At 45.1% G+C, this 16,395-nt stretch overlaps 1 protein-coding gene across 1 annotated transcript in view; it reads right to left on the minus strand.

The window, feature by feature from the left end:
- The window catches only part of SLC38A10 (solute carrier family 38 member 10), a 219,202-nt gene that overhangs the window by 61,571 nt on the left and 141,236 nt on the right, over nt 1-16,395 (minus strand). Inside the window, 3 exon segments of the mRNA XM_029599221.1 lie at nt 3,030-3,053; nt 9,045-9,152; nt 10,519-10,965. Coding sequence (XP_029455081.1) covers nt 3,030-3,053; nt 9,045-9,152; nt 10,519-10,965 — 579 coding nt within the window.

A 16,395-nucleotide genomic window follows, 5' to 3' on the forward strand; every position in this document is an offset into this window, starting at 1 on the left:
CAGGCAGGGATGTACCAAACCTTTGCCCAAGCTGATGCTGTTCTCAAATGGGCAATCTAGTTCCTTGCCCCCCCCCCCCCCCCCAGCAAGCAGGAGTTGTGGTTAAGTGAATGTCATCTCCTGCTGCAGCAGGCTAATCTCACAGCTCTTACAAGATTGGCCCCGCAGTAGCAGGCGATGACATTGCATCAACGCGACTCTTGCTACGATGCATGCCATGAAGAGAACCAATAATCCAGCAGGCCACCATGGAGCCCATCCTGCAGTGGCCAAAGAGAGGAGAACCCTGCTACCTGGCAGCATAGCCCATCCCATTGGTGGCTGAAGACAAGTCCCAGTAGACTGTTGCGGCAGCCAAAAGAGAGAGGACCTGTGATCCAGCAGCATGAAAAATATACAGAGAAGACAGGGGGAGGCCCTGAGACTGTGTGAATGAGAGCGAGTGCATGTGAAAGCGATCAAGGCACTGAATGTGAGAGTGCACCTGTGTGTGTGAAGGACAGAGCACCACGGAATGTGGGAGTGTGCCTGAGTATGTATGTATGTGTGTGTGATGGAGAAAGCTACTGAGTGTGAGAGTGCATGTGTATGTTTGTGTGGGTAACAACAATGTGAGTGTGCGTGTGTGAGCGACAGAGCGCCATCGAGCGAGAGAGTGTGAGTGTGTCAGAGTCACTGAATGTGTATGTGGGAGAGCGAGCCACGGAGTGTGAGGCTGTTGCCTCTCCCTCCTACATTCTTTTGTTCTTATTGTCTATTTCTCCCTTGTGATTTTTATAGCACTATCCTAGTCACACTAGTGTTTCGGGAAAGCAGAAACAAGAAGAGCTTCTCTCAGGTGCTGCTGCTCTTGCCTCCAATTGTGTCCCTACTGGTTAAAAGTGCTGGTGCTGATGGGGGAAAGAAGAGAGAGAGAGAGAGAGAGAGAAAAAGAGAGAGAACAGTAGTGCCCCAAGAAAGCATTTCTTGGTCTCCTACAGCCACTTACACTGAAATGCTGCTATGGCAGTAAGCATTTGCCAGCGGCAAGCTGGTGATGAAATTGTGTTCCCTGATCTGAGCTATTTACTGTTGTCATGGTAACAAAGTCCTTACCCAGTCTTCTGCCTCTGTGGCCCTAGATCAGCTATTCCCAACCTTTTGTGTGTTGTAGTACACCTAGCAAAGGGTTCAATTCATATTGGCACCCCATCACCATCTTCTCTTTCCTCCACCTCTGGCATTATCACTTTTCCTCCTCCTCTACCCCCTTGGATTTATCACCTTCCTTTTTTTTTTTCCTTTCTCCCTATCCCTGGCATCATCACTTCTCTCTTCCCTTCTCTCCCCCATCCCCTGGCATCACCCTCCCTCTCCCTCCACCCTTCTGACATCACCTTCTCCCTTTCCCTCCACCCTGGTATTATCACCACCACCTCTTCCCTCTCCCTCCATCGCTCTAGTATCATCAACACTTTTTCGTCAATTCTCTCTCCCCCCACTATGCTGGCATCACCATCTTCTCTTCCCTCTCCCCTGGTATCATTACCTTCCTTCTCCCCAACTTGTTTTCCTCCATCCCCCGACATCACCACCTTCTCCCCTCCACTTCCCTGGCAACATCACTACCTTCTCTTCCCTCTCTCCACCCTTCTGGCATCATCACTAACTTCTCTCCTCTCTCTCCTGGCATTATCACCTTCTTCCTTTCCCAACCCCTTTCTTCCCCTCTCCCTGGCATCACCACCACCTTCTTCCTGAAACCCCTGGAATCAACACCAATTTTTTCTTCCTTCTCCCTCCAGACATCTGGCATCACCACCACCTTATCTTCCCTGGCATCATCACCTTCTTCCCTTACCTCTCCTTCTACCCCCCCAGTATATATCACCATTTTCCTTCTCCCTCCATCCAGCTTCTCTCATCATTACCTCCCCCTTCCCTCCACCACTGCTTGCTCCCCCCTCCCCCCTCCAGCATCATTACCTTCCTTCCCCTCTCCATCTCTCTGGAATCATCACCTCCCCACCCTTCTCCCTGGAATCACTTCCCTCACCCCCCCCCCCCCCCCACACACCCTTTGGCAAATTCATCTTTCCCTCCCCCCACACGCCTCAGCACATTCAGCTGCTGCTTCTTCCCATCTCATCTCCTGGACCAGCAGAAATCTGAGCAGCTGCTTCCTCCTCTGCAATGGTAACAGCACAAGGCCATTAGGTCTTGCAAGACTGCAGGACCCCGTGCAGTTTCAATTACAGAGGAAAGGCAGCAGAGAGAGAAGCAACAGCAGCAGCAGACGGGCATTGCTCGCCTGGCTGGATGACATTCTGCAGGGCCCAGAGGAAAGAAGCAACGAAGACTGCCGGTGCCTCAACTTTTCTTATTGGTCTCTTCTCGCAGCACATCTGCAGGTCAGCTGCAGCACACTGGTTGGGAAACTGTCCTAGAGCTTCAGAAATACTTCTTTAGTAAGGAATTATCTGGAATTTTCTATCCCACAAATTTCCATAATAAACCAGTTATTCTAGTGATGGTCTTTTGATCAGCTCCCTTCATAATTTTGTATGTGTGCACCTGGAGTCTGGCTAGCTGGCTACTTGCTCCTTCCTGGGGCCTGAGATCACTGCTTCTGCAGTGCCCTATTCCTTACTAGGATGCAGAGCTGAAGCAGAGTTCAAGAATTGAATTTGGGTCTCGTACATAGCACACTGGTCCATCAGGCCGACTCCTGAATTACTTTCTTAAAATTATATGTTCAAAGCTTTTGGGAAGCAAGGGAGTATGAACACATGGAAGGGAAAAGATAAAGCATGGAAGGATAATAGTAGAAATTAGCCGGAGAAACAAAAGGGAGAGGTTAAAAAGTTTAATATTTTGTCCACGAAAGGCTTATATAATACAAGCAGAGTGCAGGCAAATCCACTTCACTTCTGATGAATATCACAGGTAGCTATTATAGTATATGGAAACTTGCCATTCCCATCCAAGACAAAGATAGACAGACGGATGGACACATACATGAGTAATGATTTTCATCGCATGGTCCTTACCTGCTGCTAGCATTTTCATCTCAGCTGTTTCAGTTCCAGTAAAAAGCACAAGAAAGAAAAATCAGATCAGGAAAGAAAAGCCAAAGCAAACTAGCAAAACTCAAGAGTTTAGTGTGAAGGAGATTCCATAGCTAAGACTAACTTGCATGTGTCCTTACTCAATGCTATTAATGTCCACAAACATGGGAACAGCTCTCTAACAGGTCCATAGATTTAAAGGTCCTTAGGCTTTACTAATAAACCACATGGCTTTAAGAAGGCCACTTTTCAGTTCCAAGACCAGGGAAAGTCTGGAACCCATCCTGTAGGGCAGAGCTTTCTCCAAAGTGTGTGTCGCGACACTTTAGTGTGTCGCCTGCAGCGTGCTGTGCAAACCCGGTGCACGTAGGGGGCGGAGCAAGTAGTATACCGAGGGGAGGTCAGGGGGAGCCAATGCGGCCGCTGGTGGACCTCATCCCACTGGCGGCTGAGCAGTGAACTACAGCTGTTCTGTGTGCCGGACACACACAGCAGGAAGATCGGCAGGGCCGTGGTGGAGCTCATGTCACCACGGCCCGAAGAAAAAGGTTGCGTCCAAACCTGCAGGTGCTGCTCCTCCTTCCTGCCCGCACGGCCCCCGAAAGAAGACATTGCCGGAGCCGCACGGGCAGGAAGGAGGAGGAGCATTGTCGCAGCGGGCTGAGAAGAGGAGGAGGCCCGGTAGCAGGGCCTCCGCCGCTGATCCCACATTGCGGGCGGCCTGAGAAGATCAGGGATGTTGCAGAGCCCATCCTTCAGTGACCCATGAAGAGGAGGCCCAGAGGCAAGAGAGGCTGAGGGCCTGTAGAGTGTGTGTGTGAGAGTGAGTTGAGAGACACTGTGTGTGTGAGAGAGTGAGTTGAGAGTCTGTGTGTGGGAGTGAGGACCTGAATGTTTGCAGAGACAGCATGTGGGAGCCTCTGTGTGTGTGAGAGAGACAGCATGTGACAGTGAGAGCCTGTGCTTGAGCAAGACAGCATGTGGGAGTGAGAGAGAGCCTGTGTGTGCGAGTCAGACAGCATGTGAGAGTGAGAGCCTGTGTGTATGTTTGAGAGAGAGAGATAGCATGTGAGAATGAGAACCTTTGTGTTTGAAGGAAGAAGATAGATGGAGAGAAAAGAAATAGAAAAAAGACAATATAAAAGGAATTGGCAAAAAAATAAGAAAGGGAACGTGGAACAAAAAAGCCTGTGACCAACCGATTAGAAAACTAAGATCAGACAGCAAAGGTAAAAAAAAAATAAATTACTTTTTCCCGATTGGCACATGTAATCTTTGGCATTGTGCAAGAGTAGCACTTTCTCTGCGGATCTCATAATGAATGAGATCAGCATGGAGGAAGTGGAAACCCACGGGGCCTGCACAGAGGAGGCAGCAGAATGGACTTCGGTGCCAGTAGCAACAATCAGCGCCTCCCCAATAGCCATGCGGCAGCAGTGACAGTGGCAGCAGAGGAATGAGAGAGGCTTCGAGGTTGCTGGCAAAAGAAAGAGAGGGGGTCTGCCTTTAGTGTGTGCATGTGTATGAATGGGTGTCTTCCTGGGGTTTGTATGTGTGAGAATAGGTGCCTGCTTGTGTGTGGTGTATGTGTGTATGAAAATGACTGGGAGCTTGCCTGGGTGTGTGTGTTTGTGTGTATGTGAGAGAATGAGTGTGTATGAGAAAGTGAGAGAATGACTATGTATGAGAAAATCCAGGGGAAACTGGAAAATTGGGCATCAAAATGGCAGATGAAATTTAATGTGGATACGTGCAAGGTGATGCATATAGGGAAAAATAACCCATGCTATAGTTACACAATGTTTGGTTCCATATTAGGTGCTACAACCCAAGAAAGATCTAGGCGTCATAGTGGATAACACATTGAAATCGTCGGTTCAGTGTGCTGCGGCAGTCAAAAAAGCAAACAGAATGTTGGGAATTATTAGAAAGGGAATGGTGAATAAAACGGAAAATGTCATAATGCCTCTATCGCTCCATGGTGAGACCGCACCTTGAATACTGTGTACAATTCTGGTCGCCGCATCTCAAAAAAGATATAATTGCGATGGAGAAGGTATAGAGAAGGGTGACCAAAATGATAAGGGGAATGGAACAGCTCCCCTATGAGGAAAGACTTAAGGGGTTAGGACTTTTCAGCTTGAAGAAGAGACGGCTGAGGGGGGATATGATAGAGGTTTTTAAAATCATGAGTAGATTGTGAATCGGTTAATTACTCTTTAGGATAATCGAAAGACTAGGGGGCATTCCATGAAGTTAGCATGTGGCACATTTAAAACTAATTGGAGAAAGTTCTTTTTTACTCAATGCACAATTAAACTCTGGAATTTGTTGCCAGAGGATGTGGTTAGTGCAGTTAGTATAGCTGTGTTTAAAAAAGGACTGGATAAGTTCTTGGAGGAGAAGTCCATTACCTGCTGTTAATTAAGTTGACTTAGAAAATAGCTACTGCTATTACTAGCAACGGTAACATGGAATAGACCTAGTTTTTGGGTACTTGCCAAGTTCTTATTTATTTATTATTTATTTAAAACTTTTATATACCGGCGTTAGTGGGGACATCACACCGGTTCACATATTAACAGCAGAGCAGAAAATTACATTATAACAGGGCAAAGGAACTTGGGAGGGGAGAACGAGAGAGAAGCATAGAAGGATAGAGAACAAGCCGCAGGGGCATTAAACAAGAGAGTCAAACAAGAAATTACAACAGTTTACAGTATTAGTGGTATAATATACATGGGATTGTATACAGAATTAGTGGTATTATATACATCAGTGAATTAGGTTTTATATACATCAGTAATAGTTAGGTGCAAGAATTAGTGGTATTATGTACAACAGTGAAATTAGGTATTATATACATCAGTAATAGTTAGGTGCATGAAATGGGGGCATTTTAGTGACCAGGACTATTCAGGGTAGGCACGTTTGAATAGCCAGGTCTTCAATTTCTTCTTGAACTTGATAAGACAGGGTTCGAGGCGCAGGGCGAGGGGCATGGAATTCCAGAGGGAAGGGCCGGCGAGAGGGCACGGTCACGGGCGAAGGAGAGGTGGGCTGTTTTTAGGGAGGGCACAGGTAGTGTGCTACTATTGGAGAATCTGGTCGGGCGGGAGGGGTGAAGGGGATATCTAGCCAGTTGGAGTTGTGTGAGTGAATGGATTTGTGTATGATGGTGAGGGCTTTATAGTGGATACGGGAGAGGATGGGAAGCCAATGGAAAATTTTGAGAATCGGGGTGATGTGTTCGTATTTATGTGAGTTAGCGATTATTCTTGATGTTGCATTTTGCAACATTTGCAGGGGTTTAATAGAGGCGTAGGGTAGGCCTAGGAGGAGAACATTGCAGTAGTCCAGTTTGGTAGAGATGGTGGCCTGGATCACTGTACGAAGGTCTTGGGGGTAAAGCAGGGGTTTGAGTTTTTTTAGGACGTTGAGTTTAAAAAAGCCTTAAGTATGGAGCTGATGTATTTCTTCATGTTTAGGTGTTGATCCAGGAGAACACCAAGATCCCTTACGAATGGTTGGGCGGTGGCGATGCTAATGTTGGGATCATTGGCAAACAGTAGGGGGAGGGTAGCGTGAGGGGAGATGAGTAGGATCTCAGTCTTGGTGGCATTGAGAGCTAGGTGGCCTGGATTGGCCACTGTTGGAAACAGGATGCTGGCCTTGATGGACCCTTGGTCTGACCCAGTATGGCATGTTCTTATGTGTGTGTGTGTGGGGGGGGGGGGGGAGGAGGGGGAGAGAGTGTCTTAGAGCCTGAGAGTGTGTCAGTGTCTGTGAGAGCGAGAAGTTATGGCGGGTATAAGAGCATGAATGTGTATGTATGTGACAGTGTATGTGTGAGAGAGAATGGACATGTGAGTATGTGTGAGAGAGAGGATAACCTCCTAATCCTCGACAATATCAGGGTGACGAAATCAAGAGCTCCCACGTACGGACAGCAGGGCTTTTTAAAATCCTTATTAGTTTTAATTATTGGGTGTTATTTGATATATGTGCTGTTTTGAAATATTTTATTGGTGTATAGGAAATCTAAAAAAATGTATATGATTTTAGTTAATAGAAATTCTATTTATCAGTAGTTTTAAAATATTCTTTTATTAGTATGGTTTTACTATTATTTATTTATTTTATTTATTTATTTAAAATTTTTATATACCGGCATTCATGATACAATCACATCATGCCGGTTTACATAGAACAGGGGTGTACAAAGAACAAATGAGTAACCTTTTAGTGAGGAGGAAGCAGTTACAAATAACAAGGTACTAGAACTGGGAGTAGAGAAGAAAGGGAGAGGATAACATTAGATAAAGATATTTACATTAAATTAACATTTTTACAATGGGAGGTAGTTCAACAGGCTGCAAGGGTTATATATAAGCATTATAACTGATGCTTTATGTTTCTTGTTTTTATTTGTTTTATGAGGAATGGTAGTTCTGTTTTTCCATTGTTAATACACAGAGTCTGGCTTCTTGGGGTTTCCATTTCAGTTTTTGTCTAATTTGTGCTCCTTTATTTTGTATTATGTATTTGGTAAGGATCTGTCTCTGCTCTGTGTGTGTGACCATGATGAGAGATTCTGCTAGCATATAGTGTCTGTATAGGGATCTATAGCAATCGGGTTTGTTTTGTTTCCTCAGTAGGTGGTGTATTGGTATTCTAGGACCCAGTGCAATATTTACCCTTGCTTTTTCACAGGTAGGGTTATTATTGTTTGAGTCCTTGGCATTATTACTGTTATGTTACAATGGGATTGCAGTATAGATTTTGAGTGTCTTTTTTGCGGGGTTTGTGTTAGTTCACAATGTGCCTGGCAATGGAAGGTATTTGTGCTGCTGTTATTGTGAGATGGCACCAGAATTTGAAAATATCTTTCAGTATGATGAGCTGTAAGGGAAATATCCAAGCTCCATTGTTTTGGGGAATTTCAATGGATGCACAGAGTTACAGAACTGGAGGTGCAGGATTTATATTGACATTCTGTCCTTTCCTATATATTTCAGACTTCACTCTCATAGCCATATAGAATTAGTTGAATGAGGCTATCAAATAATTTTATAGTGTGAAACTAGCCAGCTTTTTAAAATTACGCAGAAGACCCTTTGGACTTTTTTTTTTTTTTTTTTAACACCAAATATTCAAAAGCTGTGTTCATCCCATCAAGCTCATACATCTCATTAAAGAGGTAAATTGAATAACACAATAACTTTGTTTTATTATTGTTACTCATAAATTATAACATTAATCTTGGAATATTATAATTTTTAATATAAATGAAAGGTTTTCACAAGATAGGAATTTGTTGCCAGAGGATGTGGTTAGTGCAGTTAGTATAGCGGTGTTTAAAAAAGGATTGGATAAGTTCTTGGAGGAGAAGTCCATTACCTGCTATTAAGTTCACTTAGAGAATAGCCACTGCCATTAGCAATGGTAACATGGAATAGACTTAGTTTTTGGGTACTTGCCAGGTTCTTATGGTCTGGATTGGCCACTGTTGGAAACAGGATGCTGGGCTTGATGGATCCTTGGTCTGACCCAGTATGGCATTTTCTTATGTTCTTAAACATTTTATTTATGTATATATTTAAGAAAACTTACATAAATTGTCAAAATACATTTCGTTCGTTTAACCTCTGGTTTGCTAGTAGACTGAATTACTGTGTCACGAAATTATGTTTGTCTAAAACGTGTGTCACCAACATGAAAAGTTTGGAAAGCTCTGCTGTAGGGAATTACTGCAGAGATGATCTGCCTGATGATGAAGCAGATAGCCGCATGCAACTGAAACAGCTTCTACAGGCTTCAGGATTAAAGCATGACACTATCCCAAACATAGTGAGCCACAGTCTTTAGTGAAGTAAAAGGGATCTAGAGGCCTGTATGTTGAATGCTTATGCTTATCTGCAAACAGGAATCATTTTTAGAAATAAACACAAAAAAGTTACCATGTTTTAAAAGTAGGGAACTTTCCTCCAGACTTACCATCCTGTTTTTCTTCACTCTTTCCCTCCGCATTTCTAGCTTCTCTCTGTCCAAGTTGTTCTTCTCCTACATTCCCTTTATCTGCCGGCATCTGCTTTTTTTGTTCCACTGTGGAAAGACAGATTGCATTAATGATCCAGAAAAAGAGAAAGAAAGGAGAAAAAACGGCAAGGCCATCCTTGTGGAGGCAGGAGCAAGTCGACCACTCTGGACCCCACACTGCCATGGGTAGCCCCACCCCCAACATTATAATTTTAGCATTCCAGGACTTCACCATGGTTGATTCACTCTAGGACCTGAAGCCTCCTAAAGTTAGCCCTAAAGTAAAGGGTAAGAAATATGAGTGAGGGAGAGCATGAAAAAGGCAGCAAAGGGGCTAGATATCAGAGAATATGCAAGAAAGCTATTGCTATCAACAGAGTATAAAGTCAACTTTTTATTTCAAGAGGAGAGAAGAAATAAAATTCACTTAATTCCCTTGTACTCAAGTCACAGTTAGCCAGTGACAGCCACTCAATCAATTAAAATGCAAGCATGCTCCTTAATTGGCTTTCAAGGGTACATTTAGAAAGTTATGTCGGCATGCGAGGCTCTCTGTCCCCACTGACTAAAACAGAGGAAATCGTACTTAGGGATGCAATCAGAGACCAAAACAATGTGGCAGCAACATACAGAAATTGTCCCAATTGTATTGGGTGCCACTGGCCTGATTATAAATAACTTCCAAGCATATCTTTATGTGTTGCTGGTATATATTACATCCTATGAACTCCAGGAGGCAGCTGTTTTTGGCACAATGGAAGTGTTAAGAGAACTAGCAGTGCATTTGAGACTGAGATCATTCCCAATATACCCTGACTTAGAAATGAGGCTCAATCCTATCAGACTGCACTGAACAAACCATTTGGATATACTGCCCATAGAAGTGTTTCTTGCTCCCCTATATTTCCCAGCATAAGCTGGGAATGTTTAAATCCACATGACAAAGCAAGCCTCCCAATGACAGAGTGTCCCATTCTGAGTATTTCTTGCTCCCGGACAACCCTGGGTTACAAATGAAAAAGTCTTCGACTGGAAGACGTATGTCCTAGGAACCCAAATTCACAATGGATTTTTAGCCTCAAGTTGCTATGAAGCACCATAGGGCATTCGGTTGGCTGACACCCATCCACCAGGGCTGTGTGAGTCACGGAAGCAAGGGAAGAGCTTTGGTCAAATCTAACTGAAGACAGTCTCTTGCTCTCTGCAGTCAAGTGTTGCTAGCTGCAAGGGGTGTATGTTATCTACGTACTGGCAAGAAGCGTAAGGACAGGAATTAGAAAATCAGAGCTGATTCAGTACCTCATCACATGATGCACTCACTACAGACTCGGAGGGAGGGAGAATGAATTTCAGAAATGATTGGGATGTGATGTTACCTCAAAAAAAAAAAAAAAATTAAACATGTACAAACCAAAAAAAGAGGGATAGTTACCATTTTCCATCTCCTTCTCTATGGATTTTACAAGTTCAACCAAATTGCCACCTTCCTTTTCTCCTGCATTTGCTTTCTCCAGTACCCGTTCCCCAGGTGGTGCTGCCTGCTGGCCTGGTTCCAGCTCTTTGTGTACCAAGTGGTCATGTTGCTTAGCATCAACCTTGGGGTGAAGATCCTCATCCTTCACAGGACTGTCTAGTGCTTTTCCACCTTCATCTTTTCCTTCTTCCTTGACCATTTTTTCCTGTTCTTTTTCTTTGCTCAGATCTGGCTCTGCGCCCCTCTCTGCAGGAGCTCTCTTATCTGCCGGGATGTTTTTGATGACATCAGGGGGGAGCTTGTTCTCATCCAGTTCCTCTCTATCCTGTCCCTCATCTACTATGACTGCATCATGCGGAACGGGTGGCTCATGACGATGGGCTTCTCCAATAGGCAAAGCAATACCTTAAAAAAAAAAAAACCAAACACCACAATCTTTAAAGCAAATGGCACATGATCTACCTGTTAACATTTAATTTTCAAAATCACATACAGAAAAAAAAAAAGCTGCCAGAGTTTGTGGTGGCCATTTTTAGGAAACCACTGCCTGTATACAGCACACAGGGTCCTGAGGTGATCAGCAAAATCCTATGCCATGTCATTCTTTCATGAACACAGGCCTTTAGATGAAGAGTTAGTGATGGCACTAGACAACTTTTCAGATTTCCTTAAGTTTTTATGTTTTGAATACTAAATTACATGCTGGGTCAGACTAAGATCCATCGAGCCCAGCATCCTCTTTCTGACAGTGGGCAGTCCAGGTTGCAAATACCCAGCAGATGCCATAAAGTAGATCTATTTCCTATTATTAATTTCCAGGGATAGCAATAGCTTTCAGTCTACCTGGCTAATTTTTTTATGAACTTTTCTTCCGGGAACTTGTCCTGCTATGTTAGTCTTGACCATGTCTACAGTTTGATTGCATGCAGAGAGAAAGCATTTCCTTTGATATGTTTTAAATCTGCTGGTTGCTAGTTTTATGGAGTATCCCCCCTTGTTTTAGTATTTTTTGTTTTATTTACCCATTCCACTCCACTCATGATTTTAATAAATTTCTATCATATCCCCTCTCAGCTGTCTCTTCCAAGATGAAGCCCCTAATCTGTGTAGCTTATCATAGGAAAGCTGTTCCATCTCCACCTTTATTTTGTGTCGCCCTCCTCGGGATGCTTTCTAGTTCTGCACTGTCTGAGGCAGTGCAGAACTAGAAAATTGGTTACCATCTGCTAATTTTCATTCCTGAAATACCACAGATCAGTCCAGACAAGTGGCTTTTGCATCACTACCAGCAGATGGAGGCACAGAACAAAACAATTTTTAAGACACTGCTACATAACCGAGAGTGCCACCTGCAGTACCCTCAGTATTGACCTGTACCCAAGCCAAAACAGAACAAACTCAAACTAACTCCAAACCCCTCCCTCCAGGGCAAGCAAAGAATCAATGGTAAACCACACCCCCCCCCCCGAACAGGGAGCCCTCATATCCAGGGTAAAACTGAAAGAACCAACCTATATACAATTGGTACATTCTGCAATTTACACATACTGAACCAACGATGGTCTTTCAAAAATAAGTTGATGGGCTTCTGGACTGATCTGAGGTCTTCCAAGAACAAAAATTAGCAGGTAAGAACCAACTTTCCTTTCCTGTTCATACCCTAGATCAGTCCAGACAAGTGGGATGTATTCAAGCTCCCCTTCACTGGGCGGGAACCTGAAAGACCCGCTTGCAACACACACTCCCCAAACACAGCCTTCTCTGGAACCTGTACATCCAATCTGTAATGTCTGGTTAAAGTGTGAAGCAAAGACTATGTTGCTGTCCAACAGATCTCCTGCGGAGATACCAACTGCCACTCCGCTCAGGAGGTAGCCCGCGCTCTCGCAGAGTGCATGCACAGCCCCTCTGGGGCCATCCAACTTTTACAAAGATAGGCCAAAAAAATAGTTTAGAAGCTTTGCTTCCTTTCCTTGCTCCACTGAATAAGATAAACAAATGATCTGAGCACCGAAAACTGTTTGTGACTTTAAGGTACCTTAAGAGTGCAAACATCCAATAAGTGAAGCTCCATTGCATGCAGCATTTCACATGACAAACTCGGAAACGCAGGGAATTCAACCAACTGGTTAATATGGAATGAGGAAACGACCTTTGGCAAGAACGACAGCATTGTATGCAGAGACACACAGTTGTCTGTAATTTGCAAGAAAGGTTCTCTACACTATAATGCTTGAAGCTCCGAAATTCACCTGGCCGAACAAATCGCCCCCATAAAGACAGACTTCAAGGTGAGAGCCTTAAAGACCCTCTTTGCAAAGCTCAAAAGGAGAATCACAAAGCACCTTCAGAACCAAATCAACCTTTTAGATCCTGCTCATTGAAGGAATTATTTCCTGATGCCCCTTTTTACATATCTTAATTAACTAGATCCAAATATGGTATAAAAAATTTGTAAGTAATTAAAAGTATATGAAAAAATGTTCCACTTGTGGAACATTGGTACCTAAAAGGTTAAGGTTCCTGGACAGACACTTCCTACAAACCGGAGAACGCAAATGCTTTGCCCCCTTCAGAAAACATACGACATCTGGATGGAAGGCCAACTGCTTTCCATGTAAACTCTCTAAAAAAAAAAAGCTAACGCTGCTACCTGCACTTGGAGCGAGTTGTGGGCCTTCGCCAAGCCCCATTGCAAAAATGCCAGGATCTGAGGAAAATTGACCTGCAATGGCTCTAGACCTTCCTCCAAGCACCTTGGACACTCCCCACACTCAAATGTACACAAGTAAGGTGGATGGCCTCCTTGCTTGAAGTAAAGTAGCAATAACAGGCTCCGAGTATCCTTTCAACTGTAGCTGCCGACTTCTCTCAAAAGCCAAGCCGCAAGGCAGAAGTGATCCACCCCGATCTGAGAATATGGGCCCTCGCCGCAGTAACCCTGGCAGGTGAGCCAACCTGATGGAAGTCTTATCACGAGCTGAACGAGATCCACAAACCACAGACAACGTGGCCAGTCTGGCGCCACCAGAACCATTCTTCCATTGGTTACAACACTCAACAAGGCAATACAGGAAACACATACAACACAATTGCTGATGGCCAGACTTGAACCAGTATGTTGATCCCTTCCAAGCCGATCTCCTGCCTGCAGCTGAAGAACTGTCTCACCTTGGCAATGATTCACGATGCCATCAGATCCAGCTGTGGCCTGCCCCACCTGGATTGTATGAGGGTCAAGGCCTCCACAGACAACTCCTACTCCCAGGAATCCAACTGCTGCCTGCTGATGTAATCTGCCTACACACTGTCTACCCCAGCTATATGAGACACCGCTATCCCTGCCAGTCACTGCTCTGCCCAGGCAAACAGCACTTGCGTCTCTTGAGCCACCGCGTGACATTTTGCCTCGTCCTGGCGATTGATATAAGCCACTGTTGTCTCATTGTCCAAGAATATTCTCACCGACTGACCACGCACCTGCTGCAGGAAATGACAACGCTCTGTGTATTGCCCTCATTTCCAAATAATTGATAAACCAGGATGCTTCCATTGGTAACTAAAGACCTTGGGCCACCCCGCCCTTGACAGACCGCCCCCATCCCTTGAGGCTGGTATTAGTGGTCACCACTATCTAGTCCAGAGGTCCAGTTCCACTCTTTTCTCCAAACTGTGGTGAAATTGCCACCATGAAAGACTGGACCGGAGTCTCCCTGAAGCGGCAAAGGGCGATGAAACTCAAACAGCGGATTCCATCTGGACAAAAGTGCCCTCTGGAGAGGATGCATGCATGCAAATGGCCAAGGCACACGTTCCAGCATAGATGCCATAGAATCTAGGACATAAGAAAATGCCATACTGGGTCAGACCAAGGGTCCATCAAGCCCAGCATCCTGTTTCCAACAGTGGCCAATCCAGGCCATAAGAACCTGGCAAGTACCCAAAAACTAAGTCCTGCAAATAATCCCAGGCGCTGGGCATCATCAGTTGCAATAGATGAACCACCTGTGCGCCTGCAACTTCATAATTTTGAGGTAAGAAGCACTTTGCCAAGCTGAATATCGAACCTTGCTCCCAGGTATTCCAACTGGGATGAAATTAGGCAACTCTGCTAGATTTATTATCCAGCCCATTTACAACATTTCCATGACGTGTCAAATCGACTACCTGCATTCCACTTCTGACTTCACCAGGATGAGCCAGTCGTCCAGATAAGGGTGGACCAGAATCCCCTCCTTTTGCAGAGCAGCTGCCACCGAACCATCACCTTCATGAACGTTAGCAGAGCTGTTGCTGATCTGAAAGAGAGCTCGAAATTGGAAATGCTGCCCTAGCATCATGAACCGCAGAAACCTCTGATGCTCTGAGCGTATGGGGATGTGTTGATAGGCCTCCATTAAATCAAATACGAAAAACTCTCCTTTGTGGACCGCAGCTATTACAGTCCTCAACGTCTCCATGTGGAAACGCAGAACCGCATTGACCTTCTGGAGATCCAGGATGGGACAAAAGGTGCCCTCCTTTTTGGGCACCACGAAGTAAACCAAGTACCTCCTTTGGCCAAGTTCTTCCAGCGGTAGCAACAATTGCTTCTAGCCTCTGAAGCTACTGCTACATATCCTGAATCACCTCCCATTTGACACGGGATGCACAATGAGACACTACGAAGGCATCCTCAAGCGGGCATGAAAATTCTAAAGCGTAGCCATCTCTTATAACCTCCAGGACCCACTGGTCCAACGTTATCTTGGTCCACTCCTCATAAAAGAGGTCTAATCTCTCTCCCACGGCCTCCTCAAAAGAGGTAACCAGACTGATTTTTAGGATTTTCTTCCTCTGGCCCCCCTGACTGAAGCTATCTCGGATTGTTTTCCAGCCGCCGCAAAAGGACTGCTGCCTTCCTGAGCTCTGCTTCCCTGAAAATGAAGCAGCCTCGTTGGGACAAAATGTTCTCATATTCCCGAAGCGGGAACATGCAGGGAAAGTTTTTCTTGCTGCACTTATCTGGCAATCTATTCCCCTTCGGCTCCCCCAAATGATTCATCAGCTGCTCCAGGTCTTCCCCGAGCAACAGTTTTCCTTTAAAAGGAAGATTACACATCTGCAACTTGGACCAACTGCCCGCTGACCAATTACATAACCACAGGAGCCTGCATGCAGCTACAGCAGAGACCATGCTCCTGGCAGGCACCTGGACCAAATCATACGGCGCATCCGCCACTTAGGCCACTCCAGTTTCCAACCGGGCTGCTTCACTGGAATTAGCTACCGGAGTGGAGCTCTTCTCTTGCGCCTTCTAAATCCAACGCAGACAGGCTCTCTGCATAAGGCTACCACAGATCACTGCTCTAAGATTTACAGCTGAGACTTCAAACATCCTCTTCAAATGAATTTCCAGCTTTCGGTCCTGGGCATCCTTCAGCGCAGCTGACCCCGCCACCGGGTCACTGCTGATATCGAAGCATCCAACTTGGATAACACCAACATCTCCAAAGTATTCTCTCTCAAAGGATAACACTTCATCATTGCTCTGGCTATTTTGAGGTATCCCACTCCCAGCTCATCAACTTCTTTACCTTTTTTGGCAATGGAAAGGCCTTTGGCGGTCCCCAAAGCCCATCCAGGACTGGAACCACTCTATAATCTGATGTCTCCTGGACTATTTTAATTCCTAACTCTTCCAGATCCTGGGGAATAATTGATCTCAGGTCCTCCTTGCGTATCAGATGAACCAACCTAGGGTCATACCCTTCTGTGACCGGAACCTCTTCCATGCCATATGCATCCTTGTTCACATCTGGACCGACATCCACGGGTCCGTCCCCTGGATCATCA

The sequence above is a fragment of the Rhinatrema bivittatum genome, chromosome 4 (genome assembly GCF_901001135.1).
Source record: "Rhinatrema bivittatum chromosome 4, aRhiBiv1.1, whole genome shotgun sequence".
In the NCBI taxonomy this organism is placed as follows: Eukaryota; Metazoa; Chordata; class Amphibia; order Gymnophiona; family Rhinatrematidae; genus Rhinatrema; species Rhinatrema bivittatum.